Here is a 25843-nt window from a genome sequence, read left to right as displayed (position 1 = left end):
TAAATTGCTTTGGGTAAAATTATTTTCACAACGTTGAGTCTACCTATCCATGAGCATGGTATGTTTTTTCATTTATGTAGGCCTCTTTTGGTTTCCTGCAGTAGCACTTTGTAGTTTTTCTTGTATAGGTCCTTTACTTCCCCAGTTAGATTTATTCCCAAATATTTTATTTTAGGAGCTATTATAAATGGCACTGTTTTCATAATTTCCTTTTCATCATTCTCTTTATGGGTGTATAGGAACCCAACTAATTTTTGTGTGTTTATCTTGTATCCTGCTTCTCTGCTGAAACTTTCTATTAAGTCCAGTAGTTTTCTCGTGGAGTCTTTTGGGTTTTCCATGTATAGTATCATATCATCTGCAAATTGGAACAGTTTAACTTCTTCATTACCAATTTGAATGCCCTTTATTTCTTTTTCTTGCCTTATTGCTCTAGCTAGGACTTCCAGCACAATGTTAAATAGGAGTGGTGATAAAGGGCATCCTTGTCTTGTTCCTCTTCTTAAGGGGAATTTTTTCAATCTCTCTCCATTAAGAATGATGTTGGCCATTGGTTTTGCACAACTGCCCTTTATTATGTTGAGGAATTTCCCTTCTATACTTATTTTATTGAGAGTTTTTATCAGGAATGGGTGTTAGGTTTTGTCGAATGCCTTTTCTGCGTTAACTGAGACGATCATGTGATTCTTTTCCTTCCTTTTATTTATGTGGTGGATTATATTGATTGATTTTTAATGTTGAACCATCCTTGCATACCTGGTATGAATCCCATTTGGTCATGGTGTATTACTTTTTTCATGTGATGCTGAATTCTATTGGCTAGAATTCTGTTGAGAATTTTTGCATCTATATTCATGAGACTTATTGGTCTGTAATTTTCTTTTTTTGTGTGGTTTGTCTAGTTTTGGTATCAGGGTTATGCTGGCTTCATAGAATGAATTCAGAAGTATTGCTTCCTTTTCTATGTTCTGAAATAGTTTGAGTAATACTGGCATAAGCTCTTCTTTGAATGTTTGGTAGAATTCTCCAGTGAAGCCATGTGGGCAAGGGCTTTGTTGTTGTTGGGATTTTTTTTTTTTTCTTTTTACCTTTTCAATCTCTTCTCTTGTTATGGGTCTGTTCAGATTTTCAACATCATCTTGTGTTAGTTTGGGTCAAAGCAATTTTTGTGCACAATGAGAGGTAGGAGATGAGATTCACTTTTTCCCCTATGTGGATATTCAGTTCTTCCAGCACCATTTATTAAAAAGATCTTCATTTTCCATACTGGATTCCATTGGAACCTTTGTCAAAAATCAAGTGATTGTTTGGGTCTGTTTTCAGGCTCTCTATTCCACAAAAAAAAAAAAAAAAAAAAAAACCACTGTTTTATTCAGTTGTACATATGGTCACTAGGAGTTACAACGACTCAATGGCACTTAACAACAATAACATTCCATACCTTGGGTCTATTTATCTATCCTTATGACATCATTTCAGAAGATATTGGTGATTCAATGGTAGAATTCTAACCTTCCATTCAGGAGACCTGGGATTGATTCTCAGCCCTTGCACCTCGTGCGCAACTGCCAGTGCAGTCAGTGGTGGCTTTTGTGTAGTTAAGAGGCTGAACAAGTTTCATCAGAGCTTCCAGACTAAGACAGACTATGGAGAAAAGCTTGGAGATCTACTTCTGAAAATTAGCCAGTGAAAACCCTATGGATCACAACGGTCCAAAAGTTGCAATGAGTTGGGGGCTAACTCGATAGCAGCTAACAACATGGTGTTATTTCATTGTTCTACTTACTGTACCCTTGCAGAAAGTCTCAAAATCTGGCAGTGTAACTCCTCTTTATCAAGGTTATTTTAGCTATTCCAGGTCGTTTGCATTTCTATGTAAATTTTCAAATCTACTTGTTAATTTCTACAAAAAGTTTGCTGGGATTTATGCCAAGATTGTATTAAATCTGTAGAGCAACAGTAAAGAATACCTTTATGATACTGAATCTTCAAATTCATGGAGATGATTTGTCTTTTTTACATGTTTTATTACATTTATTTCTAGGTATTTGATGTTATTTATGCTATTGTAAATAATACTGAACTTTAATTTTATTTACCAAATTTTTACAATTACTGTATACAAATGCCTCTGCTTATCTGTCAGTTTGTCATATTGTGGGGGCTTGTGTGTTGCTGTGATGCTGGAAGCTATGCCACCGGTATTCAAATACCAGCAGGGTCACCCATAGCGGACAAGTTTCAGCTGAGCTTCCAGACTAAGACAGACTAGGAAGAAGGACCCGGCAGTCTACTTCTGAAAAGAATTAGCTTATGAATAGCAGCAGAACACTGTCTGATCAAATGCTGGAAGATGAGCACCTCAGGTTGGAAGACACTCAGAAGACAAGTCAGAAAAGCTGCCTCCTCAAAGTAGAGTCAATCTTAATGACATGGAAAGTCAAGCTTTCGGGACCTTCATTCACTGATGTGGCAAGACTCAAAATGAGAACAGTTATAAACATCCATTAATAATTGGAACATGGAACGTACGAAATATGAATCTAGGAAAATTGGAAATCGTCAAAGATGAAATGGACCATATAAACATTCATGTCCTAGGGATTAGTGAGCTGAAATGGACTGGTGTTGTAAATTTTGAACCAGACAATCATATGGTCTACTATGCCAGGAATGACAACTTGAAGAGGAATGGTGTCGCATTCATCGTCAAAAAGAACATCTCAAGACCTATCCTGAAGTGCAACGCTGTCAGTGATAGGATAATAACCATACACCTACAAGGAAGACCAGTTAATACAACTATTATTCAAATTTATGCATCAACCACTAAGGCCAAAGATGAAGAAATTGAAGATTTTTACCACCTTCTACAGTATGAAATTGATCAAACATGCAATCAGGATGCATTGATAATTACTGGAGATTGGAATGCGGAAGTTGGAAACAAAGAAGGATCAGTAGTTGGAAAATATGGCCTTGGTGATAGAAACGATCCTCGAGATTGTATGACTGAATTTTGCAAGACCAACTACTTCATTGCAAATACCTTTTCTCACCAACATGAATGATGACTATACACATGGATCTCACCAGATAGAATACACAGGAATCAAACAGACTACATCTGTGGAAAGAGACACTGAAAAAGCTCAATATCATCAGTCAGAACAAGGCCAGGGACTGACTGTGGAACACATCATCAAATGGTCATATGCAAATGGAAGTTGAAACTGAAGAAAATTAGAACAAGCTGACGAGAGCCCAAGTACAACCTTGAGTATATCATACCTGAATTTAGAGACCATCTCAAGAATAGATTTGATGCACTGAACACTAATGACCAAAGACCAAACAAGCTGTGGAACGACATCAAGAACGTACCTGAAGAAAGCAAGAGGTCATTAAACAGGAAAGAAAGAAAAGACCAAAATGGATGTCGGAAAAGGCTCTGAAACTTGCTCTTTACCGTCGAGTAGCTAAAGCGAAAGGAATGGTAAAGTAAAAAGAGTTGAAAGGGCAGCTCAAGAAGACAAAGTATTATAATGACATGTGCAAAGACCTGGAGATGGAAAACCAAAAGGGAAGAACATGCTCTGCATTTCTCAAGCTGAAGACCTGAAGAAAAATTCAAGTTGCAATACTGAAAGATTCTATGGCGAAAATTTTAACTGACTCAGGAAGCATCCAAAGAAGATGGAAAGAATACACAGTCACTATTCCAAAAAGAATTGGTCAACCATTTCAGGAGGTACCATATGAGCAGAAACCAATGGTACTGAAGGAAGAAGTCCAAGCCACACTGAAAGCATTGGCAAAAATCAAGGCTCCAGGCATTGCTGGATACCAACTGAGATGTTTCAACAGACGCAGTACTAGAAGTACTCACTTCTCTATGCCAAGAAATTTGCAAGACACGTACCTGGCCAACCGACTGGAAGATTTATCCCTATTCCCAAGAAAGGTGACCCCACCAAAAACAAAAATTATCAAACAATATCATTAATATCACACACAAGTAAAATTTTGCCAGAAGGTCATTCAAAAGTGGTTGCAGCAGTATATCAACAGGGAACTGCCAGAAATTGAAGTTGGATTCAGAAGAGGACGTGGAATCAGGGATATCACTGCGGATGTCAGATGGATCCTGGCTGAAAGCAGAGACTACCAGAAAGATGTTTACCTGTGTTTCATTGACTATGCTAAGGCATTCAACTGTGGATCATAACAAATTATGGATAACACTGCAGAGAATGGGAATTCTGGAACACTTAACTGTGCTCATGAGGGATCTGTACATGGATTAAGAGGCAGTTGTTCAAACAGAACAAGGGGATAGTGTGTGGTTTAAAGTCAGGAAAGGTATGCATCGGGGTTGTAACCTTTCACCATACCTACTCAAACTGTATGCTAAGCAAATAGTCCAAGAAGCTGGCCTATATGAAGAATGGGGCATCAGGGTTGGAAGAAGACTCATTAACAACCTGCATTATGCAGATGACACAACGTTCCTCGCTGAAAATAAGGAGGATTCGAAGCACTTATTGATTCAAAGACCACAGCCTTCAATATGGATTATACCTCAACATAAAGAAAACAAAAATCCCCACAACTGGACCAATAAGCAACATTATGATAAACAAGGAAAAGACTGAAGTTGCCAAGGATTTCATTTTACTTGGAAGCAGCCATGGAAGCAGCAGTCAAGAAATCAAAAGATGCATTGCGTTGGATAAATCTGCTGCAAAAGACCTCTTTAAAGTGTTGAAAAGTAAAGATGTCACCTTGAAGACTAAAGTGCACCTGACCCAAGCCATGGTGTTTTCAATTGCTTCCCATGCATGTGAAAGTTGGATGATGAATAAGGAAGACTGAAGAACTGATGCCTTTGAATTGTGATGCTGGAGAAAAATATTGAATGAACAAATATGTCTTGGAAGAAGTACAACCAGAAGCTCCTTAGAAGCAAGAACGGTGAGAGTACCTCTCACATACTTTGGACCTGCTGTCAGGAGGAATCAGTCCCTGGAGAAGGGCAACATGCTTGGTAGAGGGTCAGTAAAAAAGAGGAAGACCCCAAATGAGATGGGCTGACACAGTGGTTGCAACAATGGGCTTACATGTAAGGATTGTGAGGATGTCACAGGACCAGGCAGTTTCATTCTGTCGTACATGGGGTAGCTATGAGTCGGAACCGACTCGACGGCATCTAACAACAATATATAGAAATGCAATTACCCTGTAGAAATAGAAATACAGGTTGATCTTTTATCTTGAATCTTGCTAAATTCACTTATTAGTTTTAATAGTTTTTTAGTGGCATAGTGGTTAAATGCTACAGCTGCTAATCAAAAGGTCGGCAGTTCGAATCCGCCAGGTGCTCCTTGGAAACACTACGGGGCAGTCCTACTCTGTCTATAGGGTCGCTAAGAGTCGGAATCGACTCGATGGCACTGGGTTCGCTTTGGTTTGGTTTTATACATAAAAGATTATATATGTAATCTTTTTTGATATTTTTGAGTTTCCTAGATAAACAATAATTTTATCAGCAAATAAACAGCTTTATTCCTTTTCCAATTTTTGTGCCTTTTATTGCTTTTTTCTTGTCTTAATACATTGGGTAGGACCTCCATCATAATGCTGAGTAGAAATGATGAATGTGGGTATCGTTATTTTGTTGCTGATTTTAGGGGCGGAGTGGTCAGTATTTCATTATTATGGTGTTATTTGAAAACTTTTAAAGATATCGCTTATTAGATTGAAAAAGTGCCCTTCAATTCCTAGTTTGACTTTTTGGAAAAAAAACTTAGTGTGCTTTAGGTTAAAGTTTACAGCTGAAGTTAGTTTCTCATTAAAAAGTTTGTACACATACTGTTTTGTGACATCAGTTGCTATCCCCACACTGTGACAGTACTCTCCCTCTTTCCACCCCAGGTTCATCCTGTCCATTTGTTCACTTTTCCTGTCCCTTCCTGCCTTCTTGTCTTGCTTTTGGGCAGGAGTTGCTCATTTGGTCTTGTATATCTGAACTAAGAAGCATGTTCCTCAGGTGTTACTGTTTGTTTTATAGGCCTGTCTAATCTTCCTCTGAAAAGTGGCTTGGGGAGTGGCATCAGTTCTGAGTTAGCAGGTTGTCTAGGAGCCAGTCTCAGGGCTTCCCCGAGTCTCTGTCAGTACGTCTGGTCCTTTTTTGTGAGTTTGAATTTTGTTCTACAGTTTTTCTCCCGCGATTTGGGACTCTCTATTGTGATTCCTGTCAGAGCATGATTTATTTTTAAAATCTTGACTGGATGTTGAATTTTACCACCTTTCCTGCATCTACTGAGATGCACTATTTTTTCTTTTTTTCTGATAACATGGTGAATTAAACTTACTCCAAACGTTAAGTCAAATCTATATTCCTGGGATAAACCTTACTTGGTAGTGATGTTCTTTTTATAAATTGTTGGATTTTTTTTTTTTTAGAAACTTTGAGCTTAAGTTCACAGGTATTAGTCTGCAATTTTATCTTATTGTAATGTACCTTTAAGGTTGTAGTATCAGACTTATGCTTGTTTCATAAAACAAATTGGTAAATGTTTTCTCACTCTTTAAAAGATAGTGTAAGATTGGCTGTATTTCTTCCTCAGGGGTATGGCAGAATTTACCAATGGAGCCATGTAGACCTGGAGTTTGAGCTATGAAAGGTTTTAATTACAAATTCAATTTATCTAACAGGTATGGGACTATCTAGATTTTCTATTTATCAGTTTTTCATAAGTTGTGTTATACGAAAACAATTTCCATGCTCGCTAAGTTGTCAATTTTTTTGGCCTTTTTCACACCTGCAGGATTTGTAGTGATGGTCCCCTTTTCATTTTTGATATTGACAATTTGCGTTTTATATTCTTCATCATCCTGCTAAGAGTTAATCAATTCTATTAATATTTTCAAAGAGCCAACTTTGGTTTTGTTAATTTTGTCTGTTATTTCTCCATTCTTTTTGTTATTGTTGTTTTGGGGGGGTGCCCTTATTATTTACTTTCCTACTTTCTTGGGGTTTAATTTGCTCTTTTGCTCGCTTCTTGAGATGGAAATTTACATCAATTTTAATCTTGTCTTTTTTTCTAATATAAGTACATAAACCTATAGATCTTCCTCCAAGTATTACTCTAGTTACATCCACAAATTTTTCTAGATATCCTTTTGCTATTAATTTCTAAATTCCATTACTGCCAGAGAACATATTCTACATGGCTGTAATCCTTTGGAACTTTTTGAAACTTAATTTATACCTGAGCCTATGGTCTAATTCGAAGGATCCATGTACACTTGAAAAAAATATTCTGCATTTGTTGAGTGCAGTGTTTTACATCAAGTAAGTAAATACTGCTGTTGAAATAGTCTTTGCTTTATTCATTTTTTTCAACTTGTTCTTCTATTAGGGAACAAAAACAAAACAAAAATCAAACATGTTACCTTAGAGTAGACCCACACTCATGTAACCCATTAAAGAGTACATCTTCGATCCACAGGGTTTTTAATGGCTGTAATCTTACAGAAGTAGACCACAATGCTTTTCTTCGGCAGCACTACTGGGTGGATTTGAACCGCTAACCTTTTGGTTAGTATCGTTGTTGTCAGGTGCCGTCGATTCAGTTCCGACTCATAGCAACCCTATGTACCACGGAACGAAACACTACCCAATCCTGCACCATCCTTACAATCATCGTTATGCTTGAGCCCACTGCTGCAGCTGCTGTGTCAATCCATCTCATTGAGGGTCTTCCTCTTTTCCACTGACCCTGTTCCTTACCAAGCATGAGGTCCTCCTCCAGAGACTGATCCCTCCTGACAACATGTCCAAAGTATGTTAGATGCAGTCTCGCCATCCTTGCTTCTAAGGAGCATCCTGGTTGCACTTCTTCCAAGACAGATTTGTTCATTCTTTTGGTAGTCCATTCCTTGCCAACACCACAATTCAAAGGTGTCAACTCTTCCTCAGTCTTCCTTATTCATTGTCCCAACTTTCACATGCATACGATGCAACTGAAAATACCATGGCTTGGGTCAGGCGCACCTTAGTCTTCAAGGTGACATCTTTGCTTTTCAACACTTTAAAGAGGTCCTTTGCAGCAGATTTGCCCAATGCAATGCATCTTTTGATTTCTTGACTGCTGCTTCCACGGCTGTTGATTGTGGATCCAAGTAAAATGAAATCCTTGACAACTTCAATCTTTTCTCCATTTATCATGCTGTGGCTTATTGGTCTAGTTGTGGGGATTTTTGTTTTCCTTTTGTTGAGATGTAATCCATACTGACGGTTGTGGCATTGGACCTTCAGCAGTAAGTGCTTCAAGTTCTCTTCACTTTCAGCAAGCAAGGTTGTTAGTCTTCCTCCAATCCTGATGCCCATTCTTCTTCATATAGTCCAGCTTCTTGGATTATTTGCTCAGCATACAAACAGAATAGGTACAGTGAAAGGATACAACACTGAGGCACACCTTTCCTGACTTTAAACCACGAAGTATCCCCTTGTTCTGTCCAAACAACTGCCTCTTAATCTATGTACAGGTTCCTCATAAGCACAATTAAGTGTTCTGGAATTCCCATTCTTCACAATGTTATCTATAATTTGTTATGATCCACACAGTCGAAGGCCTTTGCATAGTCAATAAAACACAGGTAAACATCCTTCTGATATCTGCTTTCCGCCAGGATCCATCTGACATCAGCAATGATATCCCTGGTTCCACGTCCTCTTCTGAAACCGGCCTGAATTTCTGGCAGTTCCCTGTCAATATACTGCTGCAGCCACTCTTGAATGATCTTCAGCAAAATTTTGCTTGTATGTGATATTAATGATATTATTCAATAAATTCCGCATTTGGTTGGCTCACCTTTCTTGGCAATAGGCATAAATACAATCTCTCCAGTCAGTCGGCCAGGTACATATCTTCCAAATTTCTTGGCATAGACGAGTAGGCACTTCTAGCACTGCATCCATTTATTGAAACATCTCAACTGATATTCCATCGATTCTTGGAGCCATGTTTGTCAGTTTGTCATACTGTGGAGGCTTGTGTGTTGCTGTGATGCTGGAAGCTATGTCACCAGTATTTGGCAAGTAGTTGAGAGCAAACCACTTGCGCCTCCCAGGGAAGCTCCAGTTAATGAGAGGTATATTAAAATCTCCAACTATGATTATGAACTTTTCTAATTCACCATTTAATTCTGTCAATTTTTGTTTTGTGTATTATGAGATTCTGGTTTTCAATGCACGCACATTTAGGATTGTTATGTTTTCCTGACGAGATTACCCTTTAATAAATATGAAACGAGTTTATTTATTTCTGGTAATATTGTCTACAAGGCTACTTTTTCCAGTATTGATATAATAACATTACATTTCTTATTAGTATTTACACAGGTTTTTTTTCCATCTTTTTATTTTAAACTTATCTGTCCTTACTTTTAAAGTGTGTTCTTACAAACAGCAGAGAGTTGAGTCTTGATTTTTAATCCAGACTGACAATATATGGCTTTAATTTGATATTTGGTCTATTTATATCTTTTAGTAAATATTTTGGCATAACTTTAGATTTACAGAAAAGCTGCAAAAATAGTACAGACAGGTTTTGTATACTCCTCACCATCTCCCCCAATGTTAACATCTTATATAACCACAGTATATTTATCAACACTAAAAAACCAACACTGGCACATTACAATTAAATAACGAGACTTTATTCAGATGTCACCAGTTTCCCCATTAATGTCCTTTCTCTATTCGAGGATCCAATCCAGGATTCCACATTGCACTTAAGAGTCCATTTACTTTTAATCTGATTATTGAAATGGATGGGTTTAAATCTGTCAGCTTGCCATTTGTCTTCTATTTGTTATATCTTCTATATTCCCGGCCTCCAGTAACAATCTCCCCATGGTGAGCCCCATCCAGCATCCAGGACTCCAAAGAGAAAGATAAAAAATAAAAAAGATGCTGCTCAGCTCCACCCACAGGGCTTAACATTCCAGCTTCATGGCTACCTCCTCCCACCAAGGATTGGCCTGCTTGGGGAAGGGGGCATGGCTAGATGGACCAACTCTGGCTATGGCTGTCAAGCGCCATACTAAGAGGTACCAAAGGGCTGGAGTTCTCAGAGCAAGAAGCATTACCAGAGCAAGAAACTGCAGAGGAAGTTACAGATGTGGCATATCCAATAATTGGCTGTGAAGCTCAAAAATTTTTTTTTCTAAACTATCAATAATAAGATGTTCACTATGCTAAATAAAAGGTCGAGTTATCCTCTCTTTTTTAATAAAAATATTACATAATCATTGTCACATGATGAGGTGATCAAAGAACATGGAATCAAAAATGTAAAGGAAAAGTATGATAAAAGCATACCAGGCAGTTAAATAATACTGCAGTTTTTCTGGATTTGCGATGTTTGTGACATTTATAATGTACTTTCATTTTTCTCATTCCCCAAAATTATTCACTTTCATATTAATTTTTTATCCATAATTTGTATTCTTCTTCTTCTTAAAGACCATCTCTCCCAAAATGTATAAACTTCAGGCTAGATCAACCCTTCCTCTGATGTCTATTTTTGCTTCTATCATCAGTAATTTGTACCTTAAAACATATATACATCCATACATAAAGGCTTATACATACACATATACACACTCCATACAGAGATTGATTCTGCAGTTTCCTTTGTTCTCTAACTTTTTTTATATGAACTACATATTTTTTAATTTTCTTCAGTGATCTTAGAGGTATACCTATTATTTTAGATTCTATTAACGCTTACCCTTTAGTTTTTTTTAAATACAGTTGATATACTTGATCCCACATCATTTTGTGAAGACTCTAATTTATTTTGGCTCCCCCTTTGATAAAGAAGTCAAAAAATTTTTCCCTATATTAGATATCCCTTGGCCGTGCCTCCCATCCTCTGGGCCCACTTTTACACTTGCGACTGCTGTGACATCAGCTCCACACAGGTGAAAATGACAGCATTTCACCTCAGCTGCATCATATCTTTTTTTCCCTTGCCCAGGGCTTCAGTAATATTATGTCATTGCATAGAACACCTGTGAGAACCCTCTATGGACTCAGACATGCCAACAGCAACATTCCATGAAGCAGCCTTTGATGAATGAAAATTGAAGCCAGATGATAAATGCTGCCCCCATTTCTTCAGGCAGGCAATTTTGAGGTACATAATTTGAGAGTCACCATCACTACAGCATTAGAAAGCACCCACTTACCCGGTCACTTCCTGATCACATGAGCGCTCCTGTTCACATCTACCACCGCTCAATTCACCCCTCTCTTCTCCCATGTATCCAGAAAACATCAACCAACTACCACTGTTCAGGGCAAAATCCAACTAGACTTCACCTGGCTCATGGGAGGTAATGCAGGTGTATACACCTGTTAGACCATAATCTCCAGCAGACTGGATCATTCAAAAGCTAATCCATCCCATTCAGAACTTCAGCAGGCAGTCCAACCTTCTCATTTTGGGACTAAGGAATGAAAAGGAAAGCAAACAATAACCCGTACAATTGTAGATGAAACTCCCCCTCACCTCCTACATTAATTAGGACCTTTTTTTTTTTAATGATTTTATTTTGTTGCTGTTAATGTTGAGAATATACACAGCAAAACATACACCAATACAACCGTTTCTACATGTATTATTCAGCGACACTGATTACATTCTTCAAGTTATGCAACCATTCATACCCTCCTTTTCTGAGTTGTTTCTTCCCCATTAACGTAAACTCACTGCTCCCTAAGGTTCTTATCTAATCTTTCAAGTTGCTGTTGTCACTTTGACACCATATATAGTTTTTAAAAGAGTATAATGCTCAAGGCAGACTTTTTTTTACTAGTTAAGCTAAACTATTACTTGGTTTTAAGGCTGCAGGGAATGTTATTGGTTTAAGGTTTAAAGATTATCTCAGGGCAATAGTTTCAGAGATTCATCCAGCGCCCTTGGCTCCAGAAAGTCTGAAGTCCATAAGAATTTAAAATTCTGTTCTACATTTTCCCCCTTTTGATCAGGATTCTTCTATACAATCTTTGATCAGTAATGGTAGCAGGGCACCATCCAGTTCTTCTGGTCTCACAGTAGAGGCAGTTGTTCATGAAGGCAATTAGCCACACATTCCATATCCTCCTCCTATTCCTGACTCTCCTTCCTCTGTTACCCACCTTACTGCCATGAAGTCAATTCTGACTCATAGCAACCCTGCAGAACAGAGTAGAATTGCTCCATAGGGTTTCCAAGGCTGTAAATCTTTATGGAAGCAGACTGCCACACCTTTCCCTAGGTTTGAACCATCGACCTTTCCATTAGCAGCCGAGCACTTAACCACTGCACCATCAGGGCTCCTCTTCCTCTGCTGCTCCAGGCATAATTAGGACTTTTTGATAGCAAATGAAGTCCAACTCCAAATAGCATGAAGCTATAATAAAACGGATTTACTGGCTCATGTAACTAAAATGGATGGTGGTGGAGCTGTCATCTGACATGAAAAAGTCCAGTGCTCAAACTGTGCTGTAATCAATCTCTCTTTTCATCATCTCTCCCTCCTACCCATCTGTCTTCCCTACTTAACATTTTTATCTTCGTCTCTCTTCATTTCTTAGTCTATTTTTTCATCTTTAAGCTCTGTGTCTATGCATTGGCCTCACTTTCTTCTTCAGTAGATGGACTCTGTTCAAATGGTAGGGAAGATGGGAACAGTAGCCCAATATTCACCAAGGCCCCTGAAGTAAGAGGAATTGTGCTGGGCAACCAGTATGGCCAAAGGATATCATCCAACTGGCTGTTCAACATCCAAGTGCCCTTCCTAGTATAAACCCCAGCTCTTCTTGTGTTTGGATTTTGTGAAAAAAATTTTTTTTTTACTTCTGAGGTCTCAGCTATGTTCCAGATTAATAATCATTTTTAATGTGATGATAATCATATTACATCAATTACCTTCAGATTAACAAAGTATATTTTTAAACTAAATCCTTTTTGCTAATTTGGAAATTAAAGTTATACAATAAAACCTGAATGATTTGATTGGTTCTAAAAATAGACTGCAATGCTCCAGCTAGCCATCAGTATGCACAATTTCCACTTTGCGATAAGGCTCCGTGGAAATTATCTTTTTATTAGCTTCCTTTATCCTTGTTGGATGTAAATAAAGGAACAGGCAAGATACAGCAGGTCTAGCTTTCTTCACTTAGGTACATGCGGAAGCAAAGTTTGGGGTCGGTGTCTCTTACTGCACTGCATAACCCTAACCGAGTGTTACTGCCAGTAGGTTTCTCACTGGCCACATCTCTCTTGTGAGAGGAGGAAAGGGAAGAAACTGCTTAGGAGGCATGGTTTTGCAAGGGCTGCCTCTGCCCTGGACCCAGTGCCAGCCACTTTCGAATCAGCGCCGGGTACTGCACTTCTGCTCCGTCTTTCTCTTCAGTAGAGTCCTATTATGCGCCAGTAAAGTCAAATGAAAAGTTGACTTTAAAGTCATCTTGATTCCAAGAGTAAAAATATTAATAATAAACAATACTTACATCGCTTTTACCAATTTATAATGCGCGTAGTATTCATTATCTCATTCCAGCTTTTCAACAGCCCTGTGAGCCAAGTATCATTTCATTCCACAAGGCTAATATTCAAATCTAGAGTCCTTCACGACTTCAAATCTCAAGCTTCAGGCTGAATGACTACGGTTCGGCGGCCACGGCCATCATTTCCGCAGCTCGTTGTTTCTACAAAACGCACACACCTTAAATTCTCGGACACCAGTTACCTTCCTGCGCCGCCCCTCTGAGGCCGTAATTAGCCGCCATTCACCCAGCTTTCCAACCCCAGGGAAACCACCGCGATGCAGGTGGGCGACCCCGCCTTTTCCCTGCCCGGCAACGCCGAGCAGGCAGGGCGAGGCCGCCCACATCCCCCAACCCCAAGGGCCATACCCGCGAAGGCGGATTAAGCACCGCTTTTTTTTTTTTGACCGACTCAGACTTCCAACGCCCACCCGCACTCACGCGCCACGGAAGCTCTTAACTCACAACTTACCCGCCCCACGGTTCACAGGCCGCTCTAGCCGCACGGAGCTGCCAACTCGCTGCTCCCGGCCTGACGTCATCGGCGGGCGCCGCAGCGCGGTGGCGGGCGCGCGCTGCCGGGAAGATGTCTCCGACGCCGCCGCTGTTCAGTTTGCCCGAAGCGCGGACGCGGTTTACGGTGAGCTTCGGCGGCGGGAACGTGCAGGCCTGAGCCGGCGTTGTTCTTTGCTCTCCTGTCCTTCAAATTACTCGAATTTTCCCCTGGGGTAGAGCGGGAACAGAGGTGTGTACGCCTCGGCGTCTACTCCCGGCCCCGTCGGAGGCTGGGAGATAGGGAGGGGTGCGCTCCCTAGCCTTTTCGCGCGTCCTTTGCTGCCTGTCCCCGCCCTCCCGCCGGCAGGTCTCAGGACCCTGCGTTCTGGGTGCATTTGCGCTTTGTGTGGAGATCTCACCGGAAGAATACCTCCGGTGCGGTCCAGCTCCTCTGCAGTGGTAGCTTAGCGGGCAGGTGTCTCCAGAACTAGAAGGGGAGCTGCTGAAGGGGGAGGGCGGGAGTGGCTCAGCCTGGAGAACCGGTTCTCGCCCGAGTTTCTAAGCTGCCGAGGTGGTTGTACCGGCCGCCGGTTCACCACCCTTTAATCTTCCGTATCTCAGTCCCAATAGATGGAAAAGACGACCCTAAGTGGGGAAAAGCAAACAGGTCAGCTTGGGAAGGGTTACCAGATGTCGCCGTATTCTTGCGTGTTGGAGAGGGGTGGTTTAAGCATTTGGGAAACACCGTTCCGAGCGCTTTCACGTTAGCTCATTTAACTCTTAGACTAGCACTGTGATAGGCTAAATTTTATTATCACCAGTATGTGAGATAGAAACTGAGACCCCAAAAGATGTTAAGTGGTTTACTTCACTGATTCTTCTGACTCCAGACCCAGTATTCTTTATGTTGTGCATCACTGCTCCCATTATGAAGAAACACTGTTCTTTCTAAGTTGTTTGGCTGTATTCATTCGTCTTTAGCATTTGTACCAGTATTTCAAGGCATGGTTCAACTCTTCAGGTATTTAACTGTGATTGGGTGGTAATAGTGATGCCAGAATGAAAATTCTGTGGAAAAAAAAATTATTCTTTGTAGTCAGTCGTTTTCTTTCTGCAGGTTTTTTTTTTCCATATAGTGTGGGGTTTGTTTTTTAACGAATTATATAATGTCTGTGTGATCATAGTAATTTTTTGTGTGTTTTTCTGTCATCCTTGGTGCCTTGAAATTCTAGGAAGAGTAACAGCTAAGAGTAACTACTAGGAATATCCAAGGTCGTATTAGTCCTGGAAAGGATGGTGTAATTTGAGTTCATCTAGTCCAGTGCTTCTCAAACTTTAGTGTGCAGTAGGCTCACCTGGCTACCTTGTTCAGTGCAGGCTCTGGTTCAGTAGATCTGGAGTGGGGCCTGAAATTCTGCGTTTCTAACAAGTTGCCAAGCAATGCCACTGCTGCTGCTGGTAGTATGGGTCTAAGACAGCCCTCTTATTTTATTGGTGAGGAAAATGAAGCAGAGAGGGTAAGAGATATGTCCAAGATTATACAGCCTATTGGCGCAGGACCAGGCAGTATTTCATTCTGTAGTCCATAGTGTCATCGTGAGTCGGAAGATACTCTGCAGCACCTAACGATAATGATAATGACAAATTAGTGGGAGAGCCAGGAATGGACATTTCAGCATAGCTCTTAACTCCTCTAGAGTCATCTAACACGGTGACTTTCCAAGTGTATGTGAATTTTCACAGAACGAATGACCTTACAGTATTTGTGTCTCTAAATTATGACTACTTTAAGATGGTCAGCAGTTATTTATTCAGTGCTAATTACATGTCAGGTACTGTGCTGAGCAGGCTACATAGAGAAGACGGACTGGAGGTGGGTCTTGAAAAACTTATAGAATTTGGATGAGAAAGTGGGAGTATGAATGTGAACACACTAGAGTGAACTTGATAGAAAATGATGAAAAAATGGCTAGAATTTAGTGTAGCGTTTCATGTTGGAGAGTAGTGGGGAATAAGATTGGATAGACTGAGTGGGATAGCATCAAGGACCTTGAGAGGTAGGTATGAAAATTCAAAATGAAAACATATGAATAAGAAGCCATTTGGAGTTTTTTTTTTTTTTTCCAAAGTAGAATGCCATCATGAATGTGATATTTAAGGGGATGATATAAGGGGATACCTGGAATGAGAAAGGCTAGCTAGGACGCTCTTGCCGGGTTTCAAGTGATGAGGATTTGTATTAGTTGGTGCCATTTGGAATAAGGATCATGAAGAAAAAGGTGTATAGGTAATTTTTCCCAGGTATAAACATTTTTTTAGTTAGGCATACTAAGCTATATTAATAATTATATTTTTTTAGTAAATAATAACAAAATCTTTCTACTTATTTGCCATTTTTATTTTTCTAGAAGTCTACCAGAGAAGCCTTGAACAACAAAAACATCAAGCCATTGTTGAGTACCTTCAGCCAGTTACCTGGCAGGTAAGGCATTGACACCTATGAAAATTGTTTGCCTAAATCTTTATACTTACCCTGAGCTGTTTAAAAAATGAGGCTGTCTTTCTTTCCTTAATAGTGAAAATGAAAAAAAATGCACTCTTGATCAAGCTTTCAGAGGTGTTCTAGAAGAAGAAATTGTAAGTTTGGTTTTCCTTAATTGTTAAAATTTTGCCAACAAATTACTAATCCCAGTGTTACTACAAAAAAACATTGCTTTTATTGTTAGATTGGATATTTAAACATGGTTAAGGCACCTTTTTTTATTTTTTGTAGAGTGCACTTGCTACTTTGTGAAAGTTGACTTGGTCATAGTATATAAAACCGGAAAACCAAACCCACTGCCATTGAGTTGATTCTGACTCGAAGCAACCACATAGGGTTTCCAAGGCTGTAAATCTTCATGGAAACAGACTGCCATACCTTTCTCCTATGGAGCCCACTGCACCACTAGGGTTTCTTATAGTCAGTGTAGGCGTTGTATAATAATTAAGGATTTTGATAGCACAAATGCAATTTAAGGGTTTGGTTTAATAAATGAAGAAGAGCCCTCTGCAACTGAGTATAAAAAGAGTGTGGCTTGAGGTCTTACTGAGGAAGAACTATAGGTTAAAGTTGAATTTTCTGACTTTTCTGTATAAACAGTGATGTATAGTGGCGTAGATGGTCTAGTCCAAGAATGTTCAACATGGGATCTGGGTTCCCATGCCCTTATTTTCCTATGACACCTTCCTCTTCAGTTACCATGTGTAAATAACTACAGCCTCTACCCGGGTGGCATAGTGGTTTTGTGCTACGGCTGCTAACCAAAGGGTCGGCAGTTCAGATCTGCCCGGTACTCCTTAGAAACCCTCTGGGGCAGTTCTACTCTGTCCTATAGGGTCGCTATGAGTCGGAATCAACTCGACGGCACTAGGTTTTTGGTATCTACCTTCGGTGACCCCTCTGAGTGGCAAAAATGGTCAAGCGCTGGACTACTAACTTAAAGGCTGGAAGTTTGAATCCACCCAGAGGGACCTGGGAAGAAAGGCCTGGCAATCTACTTCCAAAAGGTCACAACCGTTGAAAATCCTATGGAGTATACAGTTCTACTCCGAAACACATGGGATTGCTATGAGTCAGAATCGACTAGCTAGCAACTGCTTTTTTTTTTTTTGCCTGGGGGGTGCGGGGGACGGATGATCTAACTTCACTAGAGAAATTTAAACATGAAAAAATATGAATTTATTTACCACTTGTGGGGCACCTTAATGAAAGAATAGGAAAGATTTCAAGACCTTATTCTCGGTTAAGTGAAGGTTGGGTCCTGGAAAGCTAGATCTTCTTTAAATGGCCATAACACAGCATCCTTCCCTCTTGGACACATCCGGATCAGAACTGATTCTGTTTTTCTGACCTAGTCACTTACCCTTTGGGAGGCACTGGGCAAGTTACTTTGCTTTTCTGAGTTTTAGTTTCGTTTGTAAGAGGCGATAATGCCATTCTTCCCAGGTTGTTGTGTAAAACCACATTTAATGAACACTCAGTAGACAGTCTTTATTATGATTATTCTAGAAACTAAACACAACCTCCCTTCTATGAAAACCCTCCCTCAGGCATATGAATGCACCAGTACAATTAATGCCCCTGGCCCAACCTTTGCCCTGTGGCATTGATTGAGTTATGGCCTCAGCACTTCTGTACTCAATTAGCTGCAGTCTTAAATGTGCCAGGTAATTATTTCCTGAGACCATTGGATTTTGAGTGAGTCGTCTGTTCATTATTTGTTATATTTCTGCAGTTAACTTATCTCTGTTACTGTTGAGTTTTTTTGTATTTTCTCTTAGAAAGTAATTTTATTTGTTAGAAGAAATATTTATATCTCATATTTATGGTAATCAGTTTAATGTCACAGAGTATGTTTTTATTGTTATTAATCTGAACTCTTGCCCCTAAATTAAATTGTTATCTCTTCTGTTGGTAGATAAACCATTCATCGTGTGAAAATGTCTTAGCTATTATTTCTCTTGCTATTGGGGGAGTAACCGAAGGTAAGTATGGCTCTGTTGTTGTATTTTTTTTTTTTTTTTTTAAAGTAATCTTGGACATGCCATGCTTTATTTAAAATTTCTTCTCCCCATACCTCTCTCCTGCTCTGACGTGTTCATTCCTCAAGTTCTGCCTGAACCCCAGCTTTGCCATGAGGCTGTCCTAGTGACTTTAGCTCATGTTTATTTCTATCTCTGTAATGCAGTGCACATTTTGGCACTTTGTTTTCCAGTTTCGTTCATTTGGTAAATATTTGCTGAGCATCTACTATGTGCCTCGTACTGAGGTAGGGCTGGAGATTCAGTGGTGAATAAAACATACTCCCTGCCCATAAGGAGCTAGTGGCAGATGGAAGAATCAGACAAAAAAGCATGTTACTGTGTGGTGTAGTACTGTGGTTCAAGTGGGAATGAAGTGTTTGGGAGGATAGAGTAAAAGTGACATGAGAGCTGGGACGAGAGGGATGATGAGTTTGTCGGGCAGAAGCAGAAGGGAATGACTATGAAAAGGCAAAGTTCAGCATGGGTGGAGAACTGTTGAGCAGGAAGATGAGAGAATGATGAGAATGGCAGCAGGGGTACCTTAGGGTCATTTATAAAGGGCCTTGTGTGCCATGCCAAGGAGGAGCTATGGAAGGAGAAGAGACTGCAGGCAGGAAAACTCGGTAGGGGACTGTTAAAAGGGGAAGAGGCAGTGGGGAATCATTTCAAGGGACTTGAAATAAACAAGGCTCATAGTAAGTACACAGTGCCTAACATATAGCAGGAGCTCATTAAATATTTGCAGAGAGAAGGAATGAAAAGATTGCTTACCAGCACTCTAACCAATTTGATTAAGATACTCATTTGATTAAATCTGAGTATATTTGTGTGAAAAGTATCTTTTAAACTGTAAGACAGTATTCACGTATTACTTTGATATATAGTCCTACAAAGACTAGAGCACACAAGTAAAAGGGTCTTCTGGGATAGCAGCAAGCTGTTTTGTGTACTTCAGCCTAGTTCATAAGTTCTGCTGATCCCTTCACTAACCATACCTAAACGAGTTCTACAACGTGGTGTTCTATTCCCAGTTTCTGTCAGTTTGCAGTGTGTGCTTGGTTCATTCATTAGCTTAATATATAATTCTTGTAGGTGGGTAGTGTTTTTAATACTTGAAGTTATACAAAGTCTAGACTTAAAAGTTTTATTTTGAGAAAGATAAGGACTTACGAACTTCTGTAAATAAAGGCATAAATGTTTTTTTTTATTTTAGTTTGTGGGGAAAAATCCCTACTTGACAGAGATTATTATGATATTGTTTATTTATGTGACATGTTTTCAAATTGTCCATAAATACATTTTGTTAAGTTCAACTTGGCAGATATTTATTGAGCTTCTATTCAGTATCAGACATTTTACTGGGTAAAATACATAAAAATGCTTATCCTTAAAAAGCTCATAGTCTAGACAACAAGGTAAGTAGTTCAGATACAATAAATGCTGTAACAGGATTATGGACAGTGTGCTTCAGAAGCGCAGGCGAGATGGCCTGGCCAAAGATATTGGGTTTTTTTTAAGAAGAGGTGATGTTTATGCTTTGAAAGTTGGAGTAAGAATATACAGCATGATAAAGAGGAGGGAGACTATTTAGATAGAAAACACATAGTAGATAAAACCATGGAGGCACAAACATAGCAAGGTATCAGGGAACCGAGGAGGGGCTATCTGTGGCCACAGTCCAGGTGGAGCAGAGAGGTCAGTGCAGAGGCTGGGACCCAGGTTGGAAAAGTTGTGGGGAATCAGCCTATGACCCAGTGGTTCCCATGCCTACCGGCTTAGCCTAATCACTAGCGAACCCCTGTTTTTAAGTGAGATTCTCAGGCCCTAGCTTAATGTGACTAGATCAGAATCTTTGAGGGTAGAATCTAGGGGAAAAAATTAAGTTCTATAATTGTTAACTTATGCCAGACTATGCTGAAGTCAGGGCAGGGAGTATAGCTTTCAAATCTCTTGGATATACAGGACAAATCGTATCACAGAATCTGAGTGTCTTAAGGGATTTTAGAGGTCATCCAATCCGTCCTCTGTCCTGCCTTGACTCAGCTTTGTAACGTCCGTAGCAGGTGGTACTCCAGGCTCTGCAGGAACATGCCCACTTATGGGTGCTCAGTGTTTCATTCTTTTTTAGACAGTTCGGATTATCATAAGGTTTCCCTTGTACTGAGCTGCAATCTGCTGCCCTCCGTTTGCGCATTGTTCTAGGCAGCATCTCTCTTAAGGGTAGCAGCAGCCTCCAGATGTGACTTTACTAGTATGGAGTAGAGCTGGAAGTATTACTTCTTTTTCTAGACATACTGTATTAAAGCAGTGTCTTGGGCTTACAGTGCCCCCAGATTTTTTTTTTTTTTTTTTCCACACACCATTCTTAAGTGGCTACTTTTCTTAAACATATAGCAAGTGTTAGTAAGTACCTGTTGCCTCAAAATAGAGGGAAGATTGAGCAGGAGGCTAAAAGTATGCTTAGCTAGTCAGCAGTGGTTTAGCTAGTCTAAATGACCTTTTTCTTTAAGAAAAAAATCTTTTTGCTTTTAGAGATAAACGGTAACTTTCTACTTTGCCATTCTTTTCCCTGAGACAATACTATTGTTTTAAATGTTTGATCATACTGGAAATCAGTATCGAGCCTTTTTGTTATCTTTTTTGGAGATAATCTTTTCAAATCACAAAGATAATTTAGCAACATTACAAAATATTTGGAGATGAGAAAAGGGGAAAATACTAGTCATAATTCCTCAACTTTGAAAAACTACCATTCATTTTGGTATATGGCTTTAGTTTCTCTAGTCTTCTAAAATTTTATTATTATAACCATGATATAACCTGCCTATTTCACTTACCATTATATCATAAGCATTTTTCCAAGTTGTTACAGTCATCATAAGCATCGTTTTTAATTGGCTGCATTATATTCTTTTGAATAGCTTAGTGATGAAGAAAACAGACTGTGGAGCCAGACTGCCTGGGTTCGTATCCCAGCTCTACCACTTACTGGCTCTGTGATCTTGGGCAAGTTATTTAACCTTTCTGTGTCTCAGTTTTCCCGTTCTATAAATGGGAATAATAATAGTATTTACCTCTTAGTATTACAAGAATTATGTAAAGCACTTAGCGTACCTGACATATAGTAAATGCTCTGAAAGTGTTATCAAGAATTATCATCATCGTTATTACTGAGTGTACATATCAAAAATTATTCAAGCACGTCCCATTTTTGGACCTTTGGGTTGCTTCCATTTCTTGTTCATGTAAAGTGAATAAGTACCCTTAAAGATATTCTTCAGATTGTTTTTTATAGGTTATTTTACTATACAGCTTTTTTTTTTTTTTTTTTAATTTTAAATTTGCTTGTGCTCCACTTGAAGGTATTTGTACCGCGTCTACACCTTTTGTACTGCTGGGAGACGTTTTGGATTGTCTTCCTTTGGATCAGTGTGACACAATATTCACTTTTGTGGAAAAAAATGTTGCTACTTGGAAATCAGTAAGTGTTTTAGTTTATTTTTCTGCTAACATTGTCTTTTTATGGATCCAGAGTTCTGAGGGTAGTTTTTTTTGTTTTTTTGCTTATGTTTACAATATAGCTGATTGCCAAAAGGTCTGTCCATGTGAAAGAATCATATACTGTGCTTTCTTGGGGAAGCCAAGTAAGAGTCACGTGTGGAGAAAAACCTAAGGTGTAAAATTTGATTGAGCGATAGCAGTTAACTTAAACATGCATAGTTCACATGTTTAAAACAGTTAATTATGATATTTAGTCATCTCACATCTGAAAATATATTTGTTTTATTGAAATACTTGCTTAAAAAAGTGGAAGCAGAGTAGATTCTCAGTGCACATTAGTACTCTTTAATACTTTACTTCCTCTGACTTACTGTTAGAGTGTACAGCAACTTCTGAACAACAGCAATAACTTCTGCCCTAATTTCAGAATACATTCTATTCCGCGGGGAAGAATTATTTACTACGTATGTGCAATGGTAAGTGGTTGTTTTTTTAAATGTAAATGTTTCAAGAAAAATCAGATAATTGAATTAAACACCAGTGATAAAATTTTAAAACTAGGTTAGGATCTTCATTTTTAAGTAACAGTCTGTTTTATTAAAACTGATTACTCACTTTAAACTGGTTCTATTCTGGGTATAAATGTACTTAATAAAAAAACAATAATTTATTAAAGTTTATCTTGCCCATGTTGAGCTTGTTTTGTTCCAAAAATTTTAATACGTTTTTGGGACAATGGTTTCTACCCCCATTTTGAAAACTACTTGACAGACTGGTTAAAAAACTTAGGTATAGTTGTAATAAACATAGACTGATCTCTTCTGTGTAACTGCCATTTCCATGTATACTTAGATCTCCTTAGAAGATTATCCAAATCCCAGAATACAGTCTTCTGTGGACGAATTCAGCTCTTTTTGGCCAGGCTTTTCCCTTTATCTGAAAAATCAGGTAAGCTTTTATACATTAAATAAAGGCTTTGCACGAAAATCTTTTCCAGTTTTTAATGGATTAGAATATGCCGAATGATAATGAGAAAAATAATAGAGATAAAATAGAAAATTGTCGACCTTGTTTTTTTGAGTTATAAATAATTATCAGTCCTATTTTTTTTTTTTTTAATGTATAGTATGGGTAATTCTGAAACAAAATCATTGATTTTATTTTTTTAACTTTATTGTTGAGAATATACACAGCAACAAAACATACACCAGTTCAACTGATTCTGCATACACAATTCGGTGACATTGATCACATTCTTCAAGTTGTGCAGCCATTCTCACTCTCTTTTTCTGAGTTGTTCCTCCCCCATTAACATAAACTCAGTGTGCCCTACATTCCTGTTCTTTCTAGTTGCTGTTGTCAGTTTGATCCCTTATAGATCGAGTCATTCGACAGCAGTGGGTGTGGGTTTAGATAGATCTTAAAAGAGTGTAATTCTCAAGGCAGACATTTTTTACTAGTTAAGCTAAACTATTGCTTGGTTTTAAGAAGACTTCAGGAACTATTTTTGGTTTGAGGTTTAAAGATTATCTCGTGGCAGTAGTTTCAGAGGTTCTTCCAGTCTCTGTGGCTCCAGAAAATCTGGGTTCCATGAGAATCTGAAATTGTGTTCTGCATTTTCCCCCTTTTGATCAGGATTCTTCTATAGAATCTTTGATCAAAGTGTTCAGTAATGGTAGCTGGGTACCATCCACTTCTTCTGGTCTCATGGCAAAAGAGGCAGTTGTTAATAGAGGCAATACCCACACATTCCATTTCTTCCTCCTGTTCCTGACTTTCCTTCATCTCTGTTGCACCAGGAGAATAGAGAACAATTATGATGCCTTAGATGGCTGCTTGCAAGCTTTTAAGGCCCCAAGCACTATGCAGCGAACTAGGAGGTAGAACAGAAGCACTAAACAAGCTTATTAGGCCAGTTAAGTGGGATGTCCCATGAAACCATGAGCATAAACCTCCAAACCGAGGAACCAAATCCCATGAGGTACATAAGCAGCTTCAGCAGCTACTCTTTTTGTTGTTGTTACAAATATACATATCACACAGCTTTTGCCATTTCAACATCTTACAGGTGTACAACTTACTGACTGCAATTACGATGATCGGCTGTGCAACCCTACTCTTAACAGAGATTCATTTTTATCATCCTAGCTCCAGGAATCCGGAGCAGCTCAGTTGTGTACCAGATTTCTCTTGTTTGGCAGATGTCCTCAATGCAGAAGTGGCTTTGAGTGCTGACCATACGTTGCTTATCTTTCTTACCTTCTCCTGAATTTTTGCTAGCTCTTTTCTCACTGTTTTGTCAACTTTTTACTGTTTTTAACAAAATCTTCGTTCTACTTTATTGCCTAGATCTGTGCTATTTAGATAATGTACACTAAATATTAATAGAATTAAAGTAATTTATCCAGGTTTTTTGTTGCATTTAATGAAAGGGTTAATCTGAAATAATTTCACCTTCCATTACTGAAACACTCACTTTTTTTAATTGCGCTTTTTGAAAGCAGCATTATTGAAATATAATTCGTGTAATATGCAGCTCACCCATTTAAAGTGTATAGTTGTCTTTAATATATTCACAGGGTTGTGCAAGCATCACCACAATCTAATTTTTGTGCCCCCTAAAAAAAAAAAAAAGGTACCCTGTATATTAGCTTTCACTTCCTATTTACCACTACCCTTAGCCCTGTTGTCGTTAGGTGCCGTTGAGTCAGTTCCGACTCATAGTGACCCTATGTACGGAGGAGCGAAATACTGCACAGTCCTGCGCCATCTTACAATTGCTGCTGTGTTTGAGCCCCTTGTTACAGCCACTGTCAATCACCTCATTGAGGCTCTTCCTCTTTTTTTCGCTGACCCTTTACTTGACCAAGCATGATGACCTTCTACAGGGACTAATCTCTCCTGATAACATGTCCAAAGTATGTGAGATGAAGTCTTAGGAGCCATCCTCACTTCTAAGTATTCTGGCTATACTCTTCCAAGACAGATTTGTTCGTTCTTTTGCCAGTCCATGGTATATTCAATATTCTTCGTCAATACCATAATTCAAAAACATCAATTTTTCTTCAGTTTTCCTTATTCACTGTCCAGCTTTTGCATGCATATGAGGCGGTTGAAAATACCATGGCTTGGGTCAGGCACACCTTAGCCCTCAAAGTGACATCTTTGCTTTTCAGCACTTAAAAGAGATCTTTTGAGCAGACTTGCCAGTGCAGTATGTCATTTGATTTCTTGACTGCTCCTTTCCACGGGCATTGATTGTAGATCCAAGTAAAATGAATTCCTTGACGACTTCAATATTTTTTCCATTTATTATGATGTTGCTTTTTGGTCCAGCCCTTAGGATTTTTGTTCTCTTTCTGTTGAGGTGCAGTCCATACTAAAGACTATATAGTCTTTGATCTTCTTGGCTTTCAGCAAGCAAGGCTGTGTCATCTGCATATTGCAGATCGTTCATTAGTCTTCCTCCGGTCCTGATGCCGGGTTCTTCATGTGATCCAGCTTCCAGGATTATATGCTCGGCACGCGAATAAGTATGGTGAAAAGATACAACCCTAATACACACCTTTCCTGATTTTAAACCGCACCGGATCCCCTTGTTTTTTTCTGCACATATAGTCGCTGTTTATATTCTTGCAAAAAGGTATTTTCGATGAATAAATCATTGGTCTTGCA

At 39.0% G+C, this 25843-nt stretch overlaps 1 protein-coding gene and 1 long non-coding RNA gene across 2 annotated transcripts in view; one reads left to right on the top strand and one right to left on the bottom strand.

The window, feature by feature from the left end:
- The window catches only part of LOC111749598 (uncharacterized), a 98723-nt gene extending 84543 nt beyond the window's left edge, over positions 1 to 14180 (bottom strand). The window contains exon 1 of the long non-coding RNA XR_010323484.1: positions 13571 to 14180. This is a non-coding gene — a long non-coding RNA (uncharacterized LOC111749598). The remainder of the gene's footprint in view (positions 1 to 13570) is intronic.
- Positions 14126 to 25843, top strand: part of THOC1 (THO complex subunit 1) — a 62190-nt gene continuing 50472 nt past the window's right edge. The window contains exons 1-7 of the mRNA XM_003406365.4: positions 14126 to 14246; positions 16510 to 16583; positions 16678 to 16738; positions 18562 to 18628; positions 22030 to 22148; positions 22596 to 22644; positions 23021 to 23116. Of these exons, the coding sequence (XP_003406413.1) occupies positions 14193 to 14246; positions 16510 to 16583; positions 16678 to 16738; positions 18562 to 18628; positions 22030 to 22148; positions 22596 to 22644; positions 23021 to 23116 (520 nt within the window). The 5' untranslated portion in view covers positions 14126 to 14192. The remainder of the gene's footprint in view (positions 14247 to 16509; positions 16584 to 16677; positions 16739 to 18561; positions 18629 to 22029; positions 22149 to 22595; positions 22645 to 23020; positions 23117 to 25843) is intronic.

The sequence above is a fragment of the Loxodonta africana genome, chromosome 11, assembly GCF_030014295.1.
Source record: "Loxodonta africana isolate mLoxAfr1 chromosome 11, mLoxAfr1.hap2, whole genome shotgun sequence".
NCBI classification, from domain to species: domain Eukaryota; kingdom Metazoa; phylum Chordata; class Mammalia; order Proboscidea; family Elephantidae; genus Loxodonta; species Loxodonta africana.
This window is presented reverse-complemented; position numbering and strand designations above follow the sequence as displayed.